Source organism: Alosa sapidissima, chromosome 22, assembly GCF_018492685.1.
Source record: "Alosa sapidissima isolate fAloSap1 chromosome 22, fAloSap1.pri, whole genome shotgun sequence".
NCBI lineage: Eukaryota > Metazoa > Chordata > Actinopteri > Clupeiformes > Clupeidae > Alosa > Alosa sapidissima.
In genome coordinates this window covers 1,903,233-1,920,258 of record NC_055978.1, presented here as the reverse complement: position 1 = coordinate 1,920,258, position 17,026 = coordinate 1,903,233, and the positions used below count along the sequence as shown (strand labels likewise).

At 41.8% G+C, this 17,026-nt stretch overlaps 1 protein-coding gene across 3 annotated transcripts in view; it reads right to left on the bottom strand.

Annotated features, from left to right (window-relative positions):
* iqsec3a (IQ motif and Sec7 domain ArfGEF 3a) overlaps positions 1-17,026 on the bottom strand; it is a 137,350-nt gene that overhangs the window by 10,251 nt on the left and 110,073 nt on the right. For 2 of the 3 annotated variants that reach the window (XM_042077935.1, XM_042077937.1), the window contains exon 11: positions 16,294-16,338. The exons of the other annotated variant lie outside the window; for it this stretch is intronic. In XM_042077935.1, the coding sequence (XP_041933869.1) occupies positions 16,294-16,338 (45 nt within the window). The remainder of the gene's footprint in view (positions 1-16,293; positions 16,339-17,026) is intronic. 3 annotated transcript variants of the gene reach the window in all.

Sequence of the window (17,026 nt, the reverse complement as noted above, 5' to 3'; positions counted from 1 at the left end):
TTGATGGTCACAAGTTTACTTCATTAGCGGTTTATTTTTTATTTTTTTTGATTATTAAATAATTTTTCATTTAAAGGTTTGACTTCGTGCTTATTCAGTAGAGCATTTAGTGTTCTCCCCAATCCCAGACGTTCACATTGCATGTTTGTTTGTAATGGATGCAACCGCGAGATAGGCTATGCGTTTGATGGCAATGAGTTGTTAACAGACATGAACCAAGACATATAGCCCAGCAGCAATCTAGGGACTGTTCGTTATTTATTGAAGGGGCCACCGGAGGAATTTTGAGTGCTTCAGTTGCAAGTTGCATGACCCTCTCTTGCCTGCTAGAAATTGTTCAATGACCCTCCGACAGAATTGTTAAAAAAGACATGACCCTCCCCTGCCAATTGTCGCTGTCTTCCGCCCACGCCACAGCCACACACTGTGATAACGTTCTTAAATCAATTTTTCCCGTGAGCTTGCATGCTACCAGTCCTTCCTTTTCAAATGTGTTGCGCCTGTTTGCACAATTTCACAAATAATCATATGTGATTAATAATATGACAAATAATCCCTGTGCACGGGGACCGAAACAATGCATGCCAACTTTTTCTGTGTTTATGTATTTTAACTTTCCCCCGCTGTCTTGCCGTTTTAATGTTTTCCTGTAGAATATCCCATATTTTTAATACTCTCATAACAGCCCTGCCATCGGGCCTGTCTCTGTGTTGCCCTGTTGCTACCCCTTGCCCTTCCAACGGAACAGATGTCTTCAAATCATCGTTTTCCTTGCTTGAAGGCGAACTTAGAGTGATGTTAACCTATTTAAGTTTAACGGCGTGATTGTCGTGAGAGCACGATTCATTGGCGCTTGCATGTTCGGCCTTATGTCTACGTGCGCACCTGAGGCTACTCAGCTACAAGAGAAAGAATTTCCCGTTTGTATGTTCACTGCAAGTTGGCCTACCATAACTTACCAACTCTGCACTGTAGACCCTAACTGGCTATTTATATTTTTCTGTGAAATAAGCAAATGTATTTGTTCAACTTTATGAAGCAGAATTACGCATAGGCTACTTGGAACATAATACATTTAACAAAGGACAGATGTATGTTGCTAGTGACAAAATATTAACTTTCAGTGTTTTACGATGTCTTTGTCATGGGGAAGTGTTTTTCCCCATGCATTTATTCTAGGTTACTGTCAGTGATTGACGCGAGAGAAGCGGGGTCTGTGTTGTGTTGCGTTGCATTAATTTATTTTCATTGGGCATACCTTGCCGTGCCGTCCACAGCTCTTCAGGTCTGACAAAGCCAAAATTACTCCTTTTGAAACAATGAGTGCAGGAAGCGCGTTTATATGGTTATATTGCTTGACGGGGGGGATCCCAAGCAGCTTTCAGCCATAAGGCTACTTTGAGAACATTTCAATTCACCCGACACTAATATTCAAAATGTTGAAAACTATTTTCGGCATAGCCTATAAAGCAGTTTACTTAAATGGAATTTTAGTTGTAAACAAACGAGCTACTTGGTGAGGCTTGGCCTCACAGATGCGCTCGTGCCTTAGATGGCCGGAAAAATCTTCACGATAGGCCTATCTAACCACCCGATCTAACCACCCGATTCACGTTGGCTGGGGGGAAGGGGGGGCCATCAGACATTTGTGACCAGTTAATCCGGCCCTGCCCCCAACAAATCACACCTTCCCACCTCTGACAGCTTAAAAGAAGTCAAGAGGACTCCTTACTCACAGACCTATTCACAAACCTGCGGCATTTTGCTGTGTTTTGAAATCCTATGCAGCTACAGGAGCTTCCAATCGTGAGGAAGCAATTTTGCATTGTAGGCATAACTAACATGCAATAACGCCGCCAACAACAACCAAAACTAGGCTAATCATTGTCAACATGTAAATTAAATGTAACATTATTGTGAATCAAATTCTCTTTTGCAAACGTAGGCATAGTAACAGAATAATTTAATAATGTTACAAAGACACTACATCAATCCGTATGTTTCATTAGGCTACTAGGCTGTTTTGCCTTGATTAATTTAGGCTAGGCCTTTTTATTCAGGGCCGTATTCACAAAGAATTTTAAGGCTAAAAGTAGCTCCTAACTGGCGAATTTAGGAGCAACTCCTAAAAATAATGGGCGTTTCACTCCTAACTTTAGGACTCCTAATTTTTTCACAAAAAGTAATTCACGAAGCATTTTAGACCTAAAAGTAGCACCTAAGTCTGGGACAGCTTAAGTCTAGAGGACTCCTAACTCACTAAGACCTATTCATAAACAGCTTTTTTGTGGCATTTTAGTAGCGATGTTTTGAAATGCGTAGCCTATGCGCAACAGGAGCTTCCAATCGCGAGGGAACAATTTTGCATTAATGAAAGGGATGCAATAACGCCACCAACAACAACCAAAACTACTCATTGTTAACATGTAAATGAAATGTAACGTTTCATTGTGAATCAAATTAAAATGTTCTCTTCTTTGCAAACGTAGCCTAGGCATATGGTGACAGATTAATTTAATAATGTTGCAAAGGTAGGCTACTACATCAATCCATAGGCCTATGTTTCATTAGGCTACTAGGCTATTTGTTTTGCCTTACTCTTTATTCATTTAGGCTAGGCCTTTTTATTCAGTTATTAATCATCTTCCGTCCTTCGCACTACTTGTGTAGCGCACACATTCTCCGACCTGTCACCTGTCACTCATCATCGGAAGAGAGGTTACAATCGTCAGCCAATCAAGGTGGTCACCTCAGTCAAGCTTGTGCATGAGTAATGACGTCATCCATAGCCACGAAGACTCACTCCTAGTTTAGATAAGATAAAAGCCTTTGTGAATAGCCTACGGCCCCAGTTATTCATCATCTTCCGTCCTTGTGTAGCGCACGCATTCTGAGACCTGTCACCTGTCACTCATCATCGTAAGGGAGGTGTTTGGAATCATGCCCGCGTTACAATCATCAGCCAATCAGCCAATCAAGGTGGTCACGCTTGCCCATTTACCCAAATGAATGGTCGAATATTACTGATGATCATTGTTATTTAAGAACATGCAGTGTGCGTAGGGTACCAAAAACATCTTGCTCGTAAAAAAACATCATAACGCACATTCTGGCGGGTCTGTTATTTACTGTAGGCTGCGCAAACCACAGGCCTTTATTTTGGGCATTTCATTCATTCATTCATTCATTCAACCTTTATTTATTCTCGGAGGGTCATTGAGGGAAGCCCTCATTTTCAATGAAGCCGAGATTACAGAAGCGAAGCAAAGCGCTCCACAAACAAGACAACATTCGAGGCCTTCTGTTGAAGAATTTTATATAAAGCCTGCGCTAACAGTAATCCTCCTGCCCCTGATAGGCCTACCACAGCTGTGGATAGTGTGGAATGTTCAAGTAATAACACAATCCAATGTGTGTCTCAATTGTCTCCCGCTGACCACCTCACACATTTCTCTAGATTTTGCAACGAACTTACATGACACAATGCCATAAAATATGCCAGTTTTAGGACACAGAATAATGTTTGTAATGATACCAGGTAGGCCTACGTTCAACAGTAACATAAGTGTAATGAGCTATTCATTGTCGAAGGTGCATGGTGAAGTGAAATTCTTACTTTGGAAAACAAACATTTGCCGATATCATCGCCGATCATCAGAATATTGCAACAGATTCTGTGTTCTTCGACTGCAGGTAACTTGTTAAGCCAGTGGTTCTCAAACTTTTATTTCATTCCCCACTTTGATCAAGGGGCATGACTGATGATAGTGGAGATAACGTGTTATCCCGAGGCTTTTGCAAGTCAGCATCTTCGACGGTAGTCTATTAAAAATATAAGTTTTCGATGTCCCAAACGGAGAGCCATACTTTATTGTTTTTAACGATCTCAATGCTACTCACAAAAATGTAGGCATGGGGACATGATGAAGTAGGCTATCCAACTGTCTGTGTTAAATTATTGTGATTACGAGCCAGTGGTTTTCAAACATTATGCGTGACTCGGACATCTAACTAAATGCAACAGGCTCATATCGTCCTCGCATTCGCAAAATGAGGACCAGTGTTTTGTCAAATTGCAAATAGCTATTCGTTTTAACGATTTTTTTATGATAGTATGAAGTGCTTTTTGTATAGGCTACTATCTTAATCTTGGAATATGGGGAGGGAAGTGGCGCGTCTGCAGTCAGCCAAATATGAATGTAATTCTGCGGCATAAAGCAGATGTATTTGTTTATTGTACAGAAAAATAAAAATGACATGTCAAGCAGTCAATTGACTACATTGCAGTCAAGAAGTAGGGCAAATTAAGACACTGTTTTGATTTGTGTAGTTGCGTTACCCCCAACACTGACAATAACATAGACAGCAAATTAAGATATTTTTTCGTTTTGTGGAGCGGCACCGGTAGGCTATCAAAAGCAGATTTCGATTTTCGCTACCACCGTGTAGTCAAGCCTTAAGCCATACCCAAGTAGCCTTAATCAAGGTAATGTTTAATTACGATTTATTTTGTTATTGAATTCGTAGGCTGGGATTCCTCTTCCTCTAAAGGTAGCCTAGCCTCCTGCTTTTTCAGAAGGGGCGGCAGTCAGGCTACTGACAGAGCGATGTACAGTGAGAGAGCGACGCACAGTGGCTGAAAGTGGTACTAAAGCTTCACGCAGCTTAACGCCTCGTAATGCGCGACTGAAGTGGCCATTTGAAAGCGATGCCCACTGTACACTTGTTTAATCGTGATTGTTTGGTTTTCTCGGTTCTTGTTCATATGGATTAAATAAAACAAATGACTTTGTTTTCTAGTTTTTTCTTGATTTAGTTGTTAACGTTTGAGGGGGGTATTTGAGTAAGGACTTAGAATGGGTTTGGGGAAAGTGGGGTCGCCAGACCTCGCCATACTTTTTTGTGGGGTCGCCAGACAAAAAGTTTAAGAACCACTGCTCTAAAGCATGGCTTGAAATGACCCTCACAGAATCCCGGGATCCCTTCGTCAGATGTGCTGCTCCCACCTTATCCACAGGGAGGAGGTGGGGGCCAGGGGAAGCAGTGGCACAGGCAAAGTCCACTCTGAGACACCGGGACATAGTGAGCCAGGTCCAACATGGCAGAGGGGGCCTAGGGTTGGCAACAACACCCACATGGAAGATGGCTACTCCAGCTGAATGCTTGGTGCGAGCTGTGGAACATGGAGTCTAATATGCTGAGCTTTACCATAAGAGCCACATGATGTCCTGCCATCTCAAACCATCTCTGGTTTGGAGAGGATCCAGCCTGTCTCCAGTGTCTTGCCCCAGCAACCCTGAAACACATCCTGGTGGGTTGCAAGACCAGCCTTACTCAAGGCAGATACACCTGGCGCCACAACCAAGTGCTGAAGTGCCTGGCTGCTACACTGGAGAGTAAGAGGGTTACTGTCAACGTCATGCCCTAGAAGCTCAGACTACCTTCCGCCAACCAACATCCTTCGTCCGAGAAGGGGAGAAACGGGTGACCAACCGATCGCCTTCAGACTCATGCCCACTGAACGCAGCCTGGGACTGGGAGTTGACAGTCCCCTGGGAGGAAGCCATCGATGATGCATTTGAAAGGAAAAGGTTGCGATATGGAAACTTGGCTGACAAAGCTGAGGACCGGGGCTGGAAGATAAACGTGCATCTAGTGGAAGTGGGCTGCAGGAGCTTTGTAGCTAGTTCCACCACAAGGCTACTAAAGGAGGTTGGTATCAGAAGACAGGCTCAGCGAAAGACCATCAAAGGCCTTGCAACTGCTGCCGAAAGAAGCAGTCACTGGCTATGGCTGAAGCGGAAGGAGACTGCATGGGATGCCAAGTGACCTCATGTGCCAAGTGCGACACACACCCAGGTCTGATCAAGGTGAGGGTGTTTTGTGATAAAAGGCCGAAACACCCAATGAAGCTGGGGTGCACAACTGATGATGTGTCGTATTGGACACATCACCAGGCGTTCATCCCCCAATCCAACCCCACCCGAGAGGACATCTCCAACAACAACATTTGTGCTGATTCATCAAGGGATTTTAACATCTAGTCCTAGTAAGCATACTTAGTCAAGTTTTAGTCAAAAGTCTTTAATAACAAATTATATTTGATTACCATTTTAGTCAAATGTGTTTCACACATCTCAATAAACCTCTGAAGTTCACCTACAAAAAAGAACCAAAGCTGCCATCTTTGCCCATATAAGGAGATCCGGGTGTTAATTGAAGCTAACTGCCTATGGCAAGTTGCATTGTAAGTTATCTCTGGGGTAGCAAAGATCAAAGTGTGCCGTTTTTACATACCGAAGATCACAGTATCCACTCGAAGGCAGAGGATACACTGTGTAGAGCAAAATGTCTGCATTTCCGATTTTTTCGTCCCCACGACAGTTTAACAGGTGCGATAAATCAAAATCCCCATGTTATTTTCCCATAGAAAAAATATAAAAATACCAGATCTCCTTATTTGGGCAAATATGGTAGCTATTTTGTAGGCAAACTTCAGAGGTATATTTCCCCCAAATATTTTATGTCCACAGGGCTTCCCGTCAGTTATAATTACTCATTCTGACTTTTTGTCAGTCAGTACCTAAATTTACATGCTTAATTAAGTCGAGCTACAGTTATAGCTCAGCTAGAGGATTTGACTGGACCACTGTCATTATCTCTGTTTACATGACGAAGGAAAACCCCTTTTTTTGACCCAAATATGAATGTCTTACTCCGCTACACTAGATGGTGTTATACGCCCAAACACCACATATTTCCCAAACTTTCCATACTGGCTTCATTAGCTTACTTGCTAGCGAACTTTGCATCGTTCAGGGGTTAGATGATCTACCTTTTCAGTCATATATTAAAATCAATGTGTTTTAATACAGAGCAAATGCAATAAAGGTTTATGTACCATGTTCATGGCATGGAGGAAGATAAGACAGTCTTTATGGCATTATACAGTGGGCATCGCTTTCAAATGACCACTTCAGTCGCGCATTACGAGGCGTGAAGCTTTAGTACCACTTTCAGCCACTGTGCGTCGCTCTGCCACTGTACATCGCTCTGCCTGCCGCCCCTTCTGAAAAATAAGGAGGCTACCATTAAACATAATTGTTGCCGAGAGTAATCCCAGCCTACGAACTCAATAACAAAATAAATCATGTATAATTACACATTACCTCGATTTAGGCTACTTGGGTATGGCTTAAGGCTTCACTACACCGTGGTAACGAAAATCGAAATCGAAATTTGCTGTCTACATTATTGTCAGTGTTGGGGGTAACTCAACTACGCAAATCAAAACAGTGTCTTGTGTGATAATTGAGCCAGTAGAGAAATAACTGTTCAGAATTAATCTGTAGCCTTGGGTAGGCTTCTGCAGAAAACAATGTTGTTGCCGATTTAATACTATCTGGCGACGTTTTTAACAGGCTACGCAATAGAGGCTTAGATAGCCTGTACAATAAACAAATACATCTGCTTTATGCCGCAGAATTACATTCATATTTGGCTGACTTCTGCAGACGTGCAAAAAAAAACCTGCCAGACCATCCTTAAAAATATTTTCGTTTGCCGTAACCCGACCGACCCTGTCAATTTAGAACCGACCCAAATATTATTTTTTTCCCCCTTTTAGTCTGACCGACTTGCCGGTTGTTGTTTTTACTCTAAACAACTAATACAAATAAAATACTATTTATTTTAGTAGGCCTAAGTATTGTGAATATAAATTGCCTACATACAAACGTAGGCTCTCTTAAATAAAACCCTGTGGCGTCATCTCTACACCATTGGTTTATGCATGTCACACTATGGCCTATACGCTTCGTTTCATTCACACAAACATCTCGACTCAACGTTTATTACTTGGCACGAAGCTCTGGAAGAACTGTGCCCAGATCTTTTCCCATTCTTTCTCCCCTCTAGTCTAACAGTGACCATGTTGAAGAATTGAAATTGGTTGTGGTCTATTCAGCATTTCTCAAAATATGGGATCAACCCAGATTCGAACTCTTGGACAGGGGACTGATAACTGCTGCGTAATGGCGGCTGTCATCAGCCGGCCTTAACGCACTGCGCCACAGAATTGACAGCATGGGTGAACAGGGATAAATAACAATAGAGTACACAACTGTTTCACCAGCACATTTAAATGACTTGACCAAAACCGTGCATAACTGGAGGTAGGCTACACCTGTTATCTGAGCAGTCGTATGTCCTCATTTTGCGAATACGATGAGTCTGTTGCATTTCGTTAGATGTCCAAGTCACGCATAATGTTTGAAAACCACTGGCTAGTAATCACAATAATTTAACACACGACAGTTGGATACTTCATCATGTTCCCATGCCTACAGTGGGCAGTGCTTCGACTTGGTCAGCTTCCCTCGCGGTCCGCGCGCGGGATCACGCGGCATCACGCGACTTTAATTTGTATTTTTCCAGTGACTCTGCAACAACCGGCAGAGGTCTCAAGTGAGCAGGGTGTCTCGTAAGAAGAAATGGAGCTGGAAAACCCTACACAGACTTCACTAGCCTACAGACTTTAGCAGACTGGTTTAGAAATAATTTAATAGCCAGAAATACGCCTGCCCTGCCCTAATAAAAAAATATTTGGTTACCGGCGAGTGAATCCCTTTTGCAGCCGTAGAAGAAACGCAGGACAAATTAAACATTCTGGTTTTCTCTGAATGCAACGATGATAGACAGACATCATTTGGACAAAATATAGAGCATATTAACCTCTGTTGCTCAGCCAAATGCCTTCCTGTTACGTCCTGTTATCACGGAGTTACAGGCGATAAACGATTTTTGATGGTCACAAGTTTACTTCATTAGCGTTTATTTTTTTGATTATTAAAGAGTGTTTTTCATTTAAAGGCTTGAGCCTTTAGTGCTCTCCCCAATCCCAGACGTTCACATTGCATGTTTGTTTGTAATGGATGCAACCGCGAGATACGCTTGTCATAGGCGCCGATACCGTGGGTGCTCCGTCTCTCAGGCACCCACTGAAAACATTGAGCACCCACGTGTGCCGTTACAGTCCCGGCTAAATTTACATTAATTTAAAATCAAACATTGCAGTTTATGTTCAATTCAGCATCTCTCATAATGTGATTGGATATGTTGCTGTCAATTCCCTACTCCATATACTAACCACCACTGAGAGCATCTCTCGTATGAAAATTCCTGACACTTCCCACCTGAAGAATTAACGCAAGGCTTTGTCGGGTCTTCAGCCCCGAATGTTTAAAATGTATATAGCCCTGAATATCATTTTAAAAGTAGTCTGACAAAGCTTATTGTTTTGTGACACAGCTAAACACTGGTACCTCATAGAACGTCTATAACATAGCCTAGGTGGTCGCAACTCACAAAAGTAAAGCAAATAGAAAGAACTCACGCAAATCTAGCCTACAACACGCAGACAGCTTCATGCGCAGGGGAGAGAGCGCGCGCGCACACAGGTGCTTTATGATTGTTGGCTTCTGATGGTATCTTGCTAATTCACTGAACTGCATTAGGTGACACAAATGGTATTGCCTTTATCTTATAACTCCTTGTCTGAGCGACTACCAGGCCTATGGTTTTTAAAAGTCAGATGTTCCCTGACAAAGACATTAGAAAATTAGGAATGTTTATTGACTTGAAAAATACACAAATTTTTGCAAACTCCCTTCATTCAACCCTTGAAGACATCGCGGTCTGGTGCGCTATGTAGATCGTTTCTCGGTACCATTAAATTTCTCAGAATTTAGGTCTACTAGGCCTACAATAACGTCATCACCAAATACATCTTTTATTTTTAGTTGATCAACCACAAAGAGTAGCATAGGCCTACTGTGCACAGTGCACTGACGACTGTAGCAGCCCAAGGTAACCAGTTGTTGTAGATGAGAGGCAACCCCTTGTTTCAGATAGCCTGGACAACATGTTACCTGGGTGTTGCCTACGTTATTAATTAATGGTAGCCTACAATAGTTAATTGATTCACGTAACATATTAGTTGGTTCAAAGAGTAGGGAATCAGGGTGGAGAGAGTCACGCGTGTGTTGCTTTTGCGGGATCGAATCCAGTTTAATGCTAGTTTTCAAAACATATATTTTTTTACATGTCTTTTGTCCGAGTGGCTGTAATGTAGCCGAGCGCTCATGGCGTATGAAAAGCGACTTCAAACCGCCTAAAACAACTTGTTTGTGAATGTCTGACAACTGCTGCAGCGCATGCACGCGCAAGGAAACCAGTAGGTGGAGAAACCAGAAGGCACACAACACCGGAACGATTTTAAGGCTATTTCGCATAGGCTACTCAATGGTGCTATTTCACACGCATTATAGCGACCCCCACTCACCGGGGTTAGGTGGAAGGTGTTAATAGACGATTGGCGTAGCCTACAGTGGACTAGGGCTGTCAAAATTGCTCATAAATGACGTTCGAATATCCCCTCTAAAATAAACACATGTATTCGAATATATTGGAATATCTAGGCTATATTATTTGCACATTATGTCAGTGACGCGCATCATGTCATCTGTTTTTAACTTTTTGTATGGTTATTGCTTGACAGGGGGGATCCCAAGCAGCTTTCAGCCATAAGGCATTTCCTAATTCACCCGACACTGATATTCAAAATGTTGAAACTATTTCGGCATAGCCTATAAGCAGTTTAATTAAATGTAATGTTAGTTGTAAACAAACGGGCTACTTGGTGAGGCTTGGCCTCACAGATGCGCTCGTGCCTTAAAGGAGAATTCCGGTGTGATATTGACCTAAAGTGTATTGAAACATGATACCGAGTGTGAACGTATGTCTCATAGCCCATCTCGGCTTGTCCCCTGCACTCCAAAATCTGGTGCTAGTTAGCCGATGCTACCAACAGCTTTTTCAATAGTGGTGCTTCGGCATCGGGCTAGCCATGCAAATAAATCACTGTTTTACACCCATTTACGAGGCTCAATGTATCTCCACACTTCATTGGTAGACTTCCGAGGGCCCTGACATTTAAAACGAGACATTGAGAACTTTGAAAAAGCACTGGTAGTTTACTTACAAAACGATTTATACAGACAGTATCTTCACGAAGTTTAGCGTTTGCAGCCATCTTGAATTTAGTCACGATAAGTCGAGCAACGAGTAAGAATGAACAGGTATGATAAGGGATCAGATTCCAAAAAGAATTCAGTGGAAATGCATGGATTCCAGTTTCTTCAGCAACTGGAATCCATGCATTTCCACTGAATTATTTTTGGCAATGATATAGGCAAATGTTTGTTTTCCAAAGTAAGAATTTCACTTCACCATGCCCCTTCGACAATGAATAGCTCATTACACTTATGTTACTGTTGAACTGTTGATACTGTTGGTATCATTACAAACATTATTCTGTGTCCTAAAAACTGGCATTTTATGGCATTGTGTCATGTAAGGTCATTGCAAAATCTAGAGAAATGTGTGAGGTGGTCAGCGGGGGACAATTGAGACACACATTGGATTGTGTTATTACTTGAACATTCCACACTATCCACAGCTGTGGTATCGGGGGCAGGAGGATTACTGTTAGCGCAGGCTTTATATAAAATTCTTCAACAGAAGGCCTGCCTCGAATGCAGGCTTGCCCAAAATAAAGGCCTGTGGTTTGCGCAGCCTACAGTAAGTAGGTTAAATAACAGACCCGCCACAATGTGCGGTATGATGATTTTTTTACGAGCAAGATGTTTTTGGTGCCCTGCATGTTCTTAAATAAAGAAGTCTGATAGGGTAAATAAATAAATGAAGTCTGTGTAGGGTTTTCCAGGCTCCATTTCTTTTTACGAGACACCCTGCTCACTTGAGACATCTACCGGTTGTTTGGGTTGTTGCAGCGTCGTCGCAGCGTCACTGGAAAAATACAAATTAAAGTCGCGTGATACCGCGTGATCCCGCACGCGGACCGCGAGTGAAGCTGGCCAAGTTGAAGCTCTGCCCACTGTATCTCATCAAGAGGGTATATGCTTTTAGAAAATACATAGTTTAGGGTGTTTAATCTGTTTGCCAAATGTATCAGCTTTCCCTAGATTTGCCTTTACAGAATAGAGTATGTTTTATGCATAGTGTGGAGGAAGACAGGAACATAAGGCTCTGTGTCACTGGATACTGGACTTCCTGAGGAATATAATTCAATCAGTCAAGGTTAACAATACAACATCATGCCCTCTGACCCTCAACACTGGAGCACCACAAGGCTGTGTGTTATCTCCTCTTCTGTTCTCCATCTACACTAATGACATGAGATCTCACCATCACTCTGTCAAAGTATTGAAGTATGCAGATGACACCACCATCATAGGCCTCATCACAAGGAGGTGAAATGGGCTACGGACTGGTGTACTGAAAATAAGCTCCATCTTAACGCCTCAAAAAACAAAGAAATGGTTGTGGACATGAGAAGGTGGCCTAACACCAAAGCCCTGTCTATTATAGGTGAACAGCCTATAACTTTGACTGACTCCTTTAAATTTCTTGGCTCACATATCAGCCATAATTTGAAATGGGACATTAACACCACCCACCTTATCAAAAAGGCGAATCAGAGACTTTATTTCCTAAGACAACAGAAAAAGTTTAATGTCAACAAAACCCTTTTGCTGCTCTTCTACAAAGCCATCATTTAAAGCATCATCACATCTTCAATCACCGTCTGGTATGGGAGCTCTGACAGTCGCACCAAGAGGAAATTAGAGGGAGTTGTCGCCAAAGCCTCCAACATCACTGGTTGTGACCTTCCATCAGTCCACTTTCTGTATGCTGAACGCAGCTCTGGAAGACGTTATAGATCTCTTAACACTATCTACTTAATCCATGTTCCATATGTGTTGTGCATGCATTACTTGAAAAGAACTAGCTCCATTTTACAGTATGTATGAACAGTGAAGGTAACGATCTCTTGTGAAAAACGTGAACTTGAAGAAGTGAAAATTGAACAATATGAACTATGAATATTGAACAACTTGAAGCTACATCTATAAGTGTGAACATGCTTAACAAAATATAGGAACAAAACATGGGAACTAAACGTGCATTACGAATATAATCAGTGGGAGCCCTGCTTGTTTCCCTGCAACAAGAAGCTTCCATCTGGGGGTGATGGAAGACAGTGACACCCTCAGTGTGTTTGAAATGTCCAGTCGATTGCGCAATTTGTCTAGTTGCAGTCATTGTCGAAAACCCGGCCTCGCATAGATACGTGGTGGGAAACGTTTTCAGCGCTTTTACGGCTATCTCGGGATATTCTGCTTTGGTTTTGATCCAAAAACCTGCCAGAGAGGTTTCCTTATACATACTCTTAAGACCACCGTCATTTGCAATTTCGATCAACTGCTCTTCCTCCTGCGCTGACAAGTTAGGACTATTCGGGATATTGACAAATGGGTTGCGGACCCACTCATTGGTTTGCCGTGGATCTTTGAAGGATGGGAAGTAACGCTCAAACTCATTTGAGAGCGCAACAAGGTGATCGCGCACCAGCTGCGAGAGAAAGGGCCCTGCCTCAGTCTCTCCCAAAACCCCCACTACTTTTTGGAACATATGAAATACACCCTGGTCCACTTGTCGTCCCTACAAATCAAGCTTGGCTTTAAATGCAGCGACTTTATCTGCCAGTTTAAAGACAGTCGTCATTCTTCCCTGGAGTGACAGGTTGAGGTCATTAAGCAATCCGAATATGTCACACAGGTAAGCGAGTTTTGACACCCAGTCCTCATCACTAAAAAGTGCAGCTAACAGTGACTTTTTTTCTGTAAGAAATCTCTGCAGCGGCTCTCGCAACTCAAACACTCTGGCCAGTGACCTGCTAAAGATGCTTGTTTTTTGTTGCTCATTCTAGCAGTTTAGCTAACTTCGTGTGACACTACCGTTCGCCAAGAACTGATCAAGTGAAGTGAGCTGACCTGAGGCTGCACAGCGCTGAAGGCAATATGTAAAAGTGTTGAAGGCGGGACAGACAGACGTAAGAAAATAGACCTTGCAAAATGCAAACATGCGTGCAATCAAACAACTGCATATAGGCCTATGCCATGTAAAAACGTGACATTATTGCGAATTAAATTTAGTTTAGTTTGCATGCATTTTTTTTTAAACTCATGTCGATTACTGTTTTGGACAAAATTGTGCATAATAAAGGGGCATCATACAGGCCCCATCTGACTGGTCAGATTGACGATCAGTCAAACTCCTGGCAAGAGGTCAATCACTGCAAGTCTTGGAAAATGATTAACCGATACTTTAGTGTGACGTATATAATTCAGTGACCTCTAAATCAACACCAAACACCAAAAATACTTTCCTAGGCTGAATAATGCTTCAGATATAGCCAAAATTAGCTTCTATCTTGAAAATTACCCCTTTACTGGGGTCGGATTTTACTAGATTTTTAATATGTTATTAAGTACATCCAAAGGTATCATAATCACTTGAAAACCTTTTGTATAATTTTTTTTGGGGGTTAGGTGTTTTTTGTCATATATTGACCCGCCTATTTAAGCCTTACTTGAATAAATGAAGGCAAGATGCAGCTAATTCCAGCCTTACACCATACGATTTTCAAGTGATTTCACAGTCGGCAATTTCCAAAGTCAGAATGAAATCATAAGTGTTTTACTGGAGTCATGGCGCGCTCCCGTCAACTAGATTGTTTAGTGCCAATCTGAGCGGTTTTAAGTCAGTCCGAGTCAATCTTTTTCTAGTATTGTAAGTCTTTTAGTCGTGGCTCATACAAAAAGTGGCATGAACAACATAAAAAAGTATGACTTTGATATGAGTTGGCTATTGTTTGAGTTCCTGTTGATATCTAGTTGCAGTCATGTAAATAGTGACCCTGCAAGATCCCTAGTTGTTGCAAAATCATAGTCTATCATAGTCTAGGCTTAAAAACTCTATTACTTATCTTTAAATGTAAGATGTATGGGTGGCATAACTTGAGTTAAAGGCTTGAGCCTCAAGTGAAAGTCTATGTTAGTTTCAGCCATGCTATTTCGCACCACTTTCATTAGTGATGTTGATGGAATAAGCCGCAGGTGTAGTGATTCTGGGTCAGACTGGTTTTACAACCCGACAGAAGAATCATGATCTTGATAAGGAAAGTAAGACTTTTTTCCAAGTCCTCATCTGCACTATTCCTTGGTTTTCACACGGCATACATCAACCATGCAGAGACTTTCAATTACAGACCCAAAGTTCATGGCCATCTATTATTATTGTTTTTCAGCCCTGTCCTTTGCGTACAGAGATTTCTGAAATTATATATGATGAAATTCCCAAATTCATAGCTATTTTATGTAAAGGTCCCTTGTGTAACGTTTTCAGTTGTTTGTTAACAAAATCAACATTTCCCATTCATAAATGTGGCCCCATTCATGTTTAATTACCACAACCACCAAATCGAAGCATACCTATTGGCTTAGAAATCCTCATTTACATCAACATAGCGCAGTGTCGACTCACCATGTATGTGCACCATTTTAAAATAACAGTGGCCAGCAAGGGACATACATTCTACAAGTCATATGTCTTCCTAACAATTTGACATTAAAATTATATTTTCCAACAAAATAAATAAAGAGAAACATAACTTTGTACGTGACACCGTCTCACTTGATCTCTAGTTTCTAGACTTAGAGACAGTTGACAAACTAACTTAACATAGCTTTGCTAGAACTAGTAGACTACCACAAAGTTGCTGAATGTGTGTTATTTCAAGTTAGTTTGCAACAACATACAAGTTTAACCAAAGTCCTTAGCTGCTACCTAGCTAGCGAACATAACTAGCCGTTCCCATTCACTTTCTGTTTACTGTGCTAGCTAGCTCGGTTAACAGGCAAAATGAAACTATTTATTCCGTGTCCGAAAGAGTGTTTCATTGGCATCACACACAAGCAATGGCAATAATATAGTACACAAAATGTTATTAATATGTTGTTATTGCTTATTCAGAGAGAGGTTTATGCTTTGACGTGCCTAGGAGTCCAGAACCAGGCCAGTTTTGATGTGTGACAGCTCCCCGTAGTTTTTAACGAGGCAGCGCTTGAGACGTTGGTTGCTATATAACTCCTAACCATGGGAGAATTTCTTACACGAGGGCCTTTAAAGAACATTATTCCTAACTTGTACTAATTTCCTCGCTGAATACAATGCTAAGCTAAACAGTCTTTCAGTCACCTGTTGAATTCCGCCAAGGCTCTTGGTGCTCCAATTGCACCATATAGAACATTTCAATCTAGTTAAAGTCAAATAGTATCATAGTTATCACAGACAAACTCCAAAGCTTACCATCATTCTTTGGCATCACCACAGAGTAGCCCGTAGGGATTCCATCTGAAATATTTTAATTCAGATGAACAAAATCCTGCAAATCCAGCCTGAAAACAACTTTTTTTCCCCTAAGAGCCTTTAATTGAACTTAACTCTAATAAATATTCCCCCGTTTTACTGCCATCACCTGCGTTATCATAAACTCAAGAGAAAGCTATTAAAGGGAAACAACCTTTACAAGTGCAAATTTACATTTGGGACCAAAACAACATTAATTATAGGGCAGCCGTGGCCCACTGGTTAGCACTCTGGACTTGTAACCGGAGGGTTGCCGGTTCGAGCCCCGACCAGTGGGCCGCGGCTGAAGTGCCCTTGAGCAAGGCACCTAACCCCTCACTGCTCCCCGAGCGCCGCCATTGTAGCAGGCAGCTCACTGCGCCGGGATTAGTGTGTGCTTCACCTCACTGTGTGTTCACTGTGTGCTGTTTGTGTTTCACTAATTCACCGATTGGGTTAAATGCAGAGACCAAATTTCCCTCACGGGATCAAAAAAGTATATATACTTATACTATACTTAATCTGTGCTTTTTTGAGTAACACCGGAATATGCATTTACAACTGAAAAGCATGTAACAAAGCCTTTGGGGGCAACTTCTCTATGTCAAAGTAAAGTCGGCTCACATTGTTTACTTTTACATACAGAAATGGCAACAATGGGATATTTAAAAATTCTCTCTATGAGACTATTCTA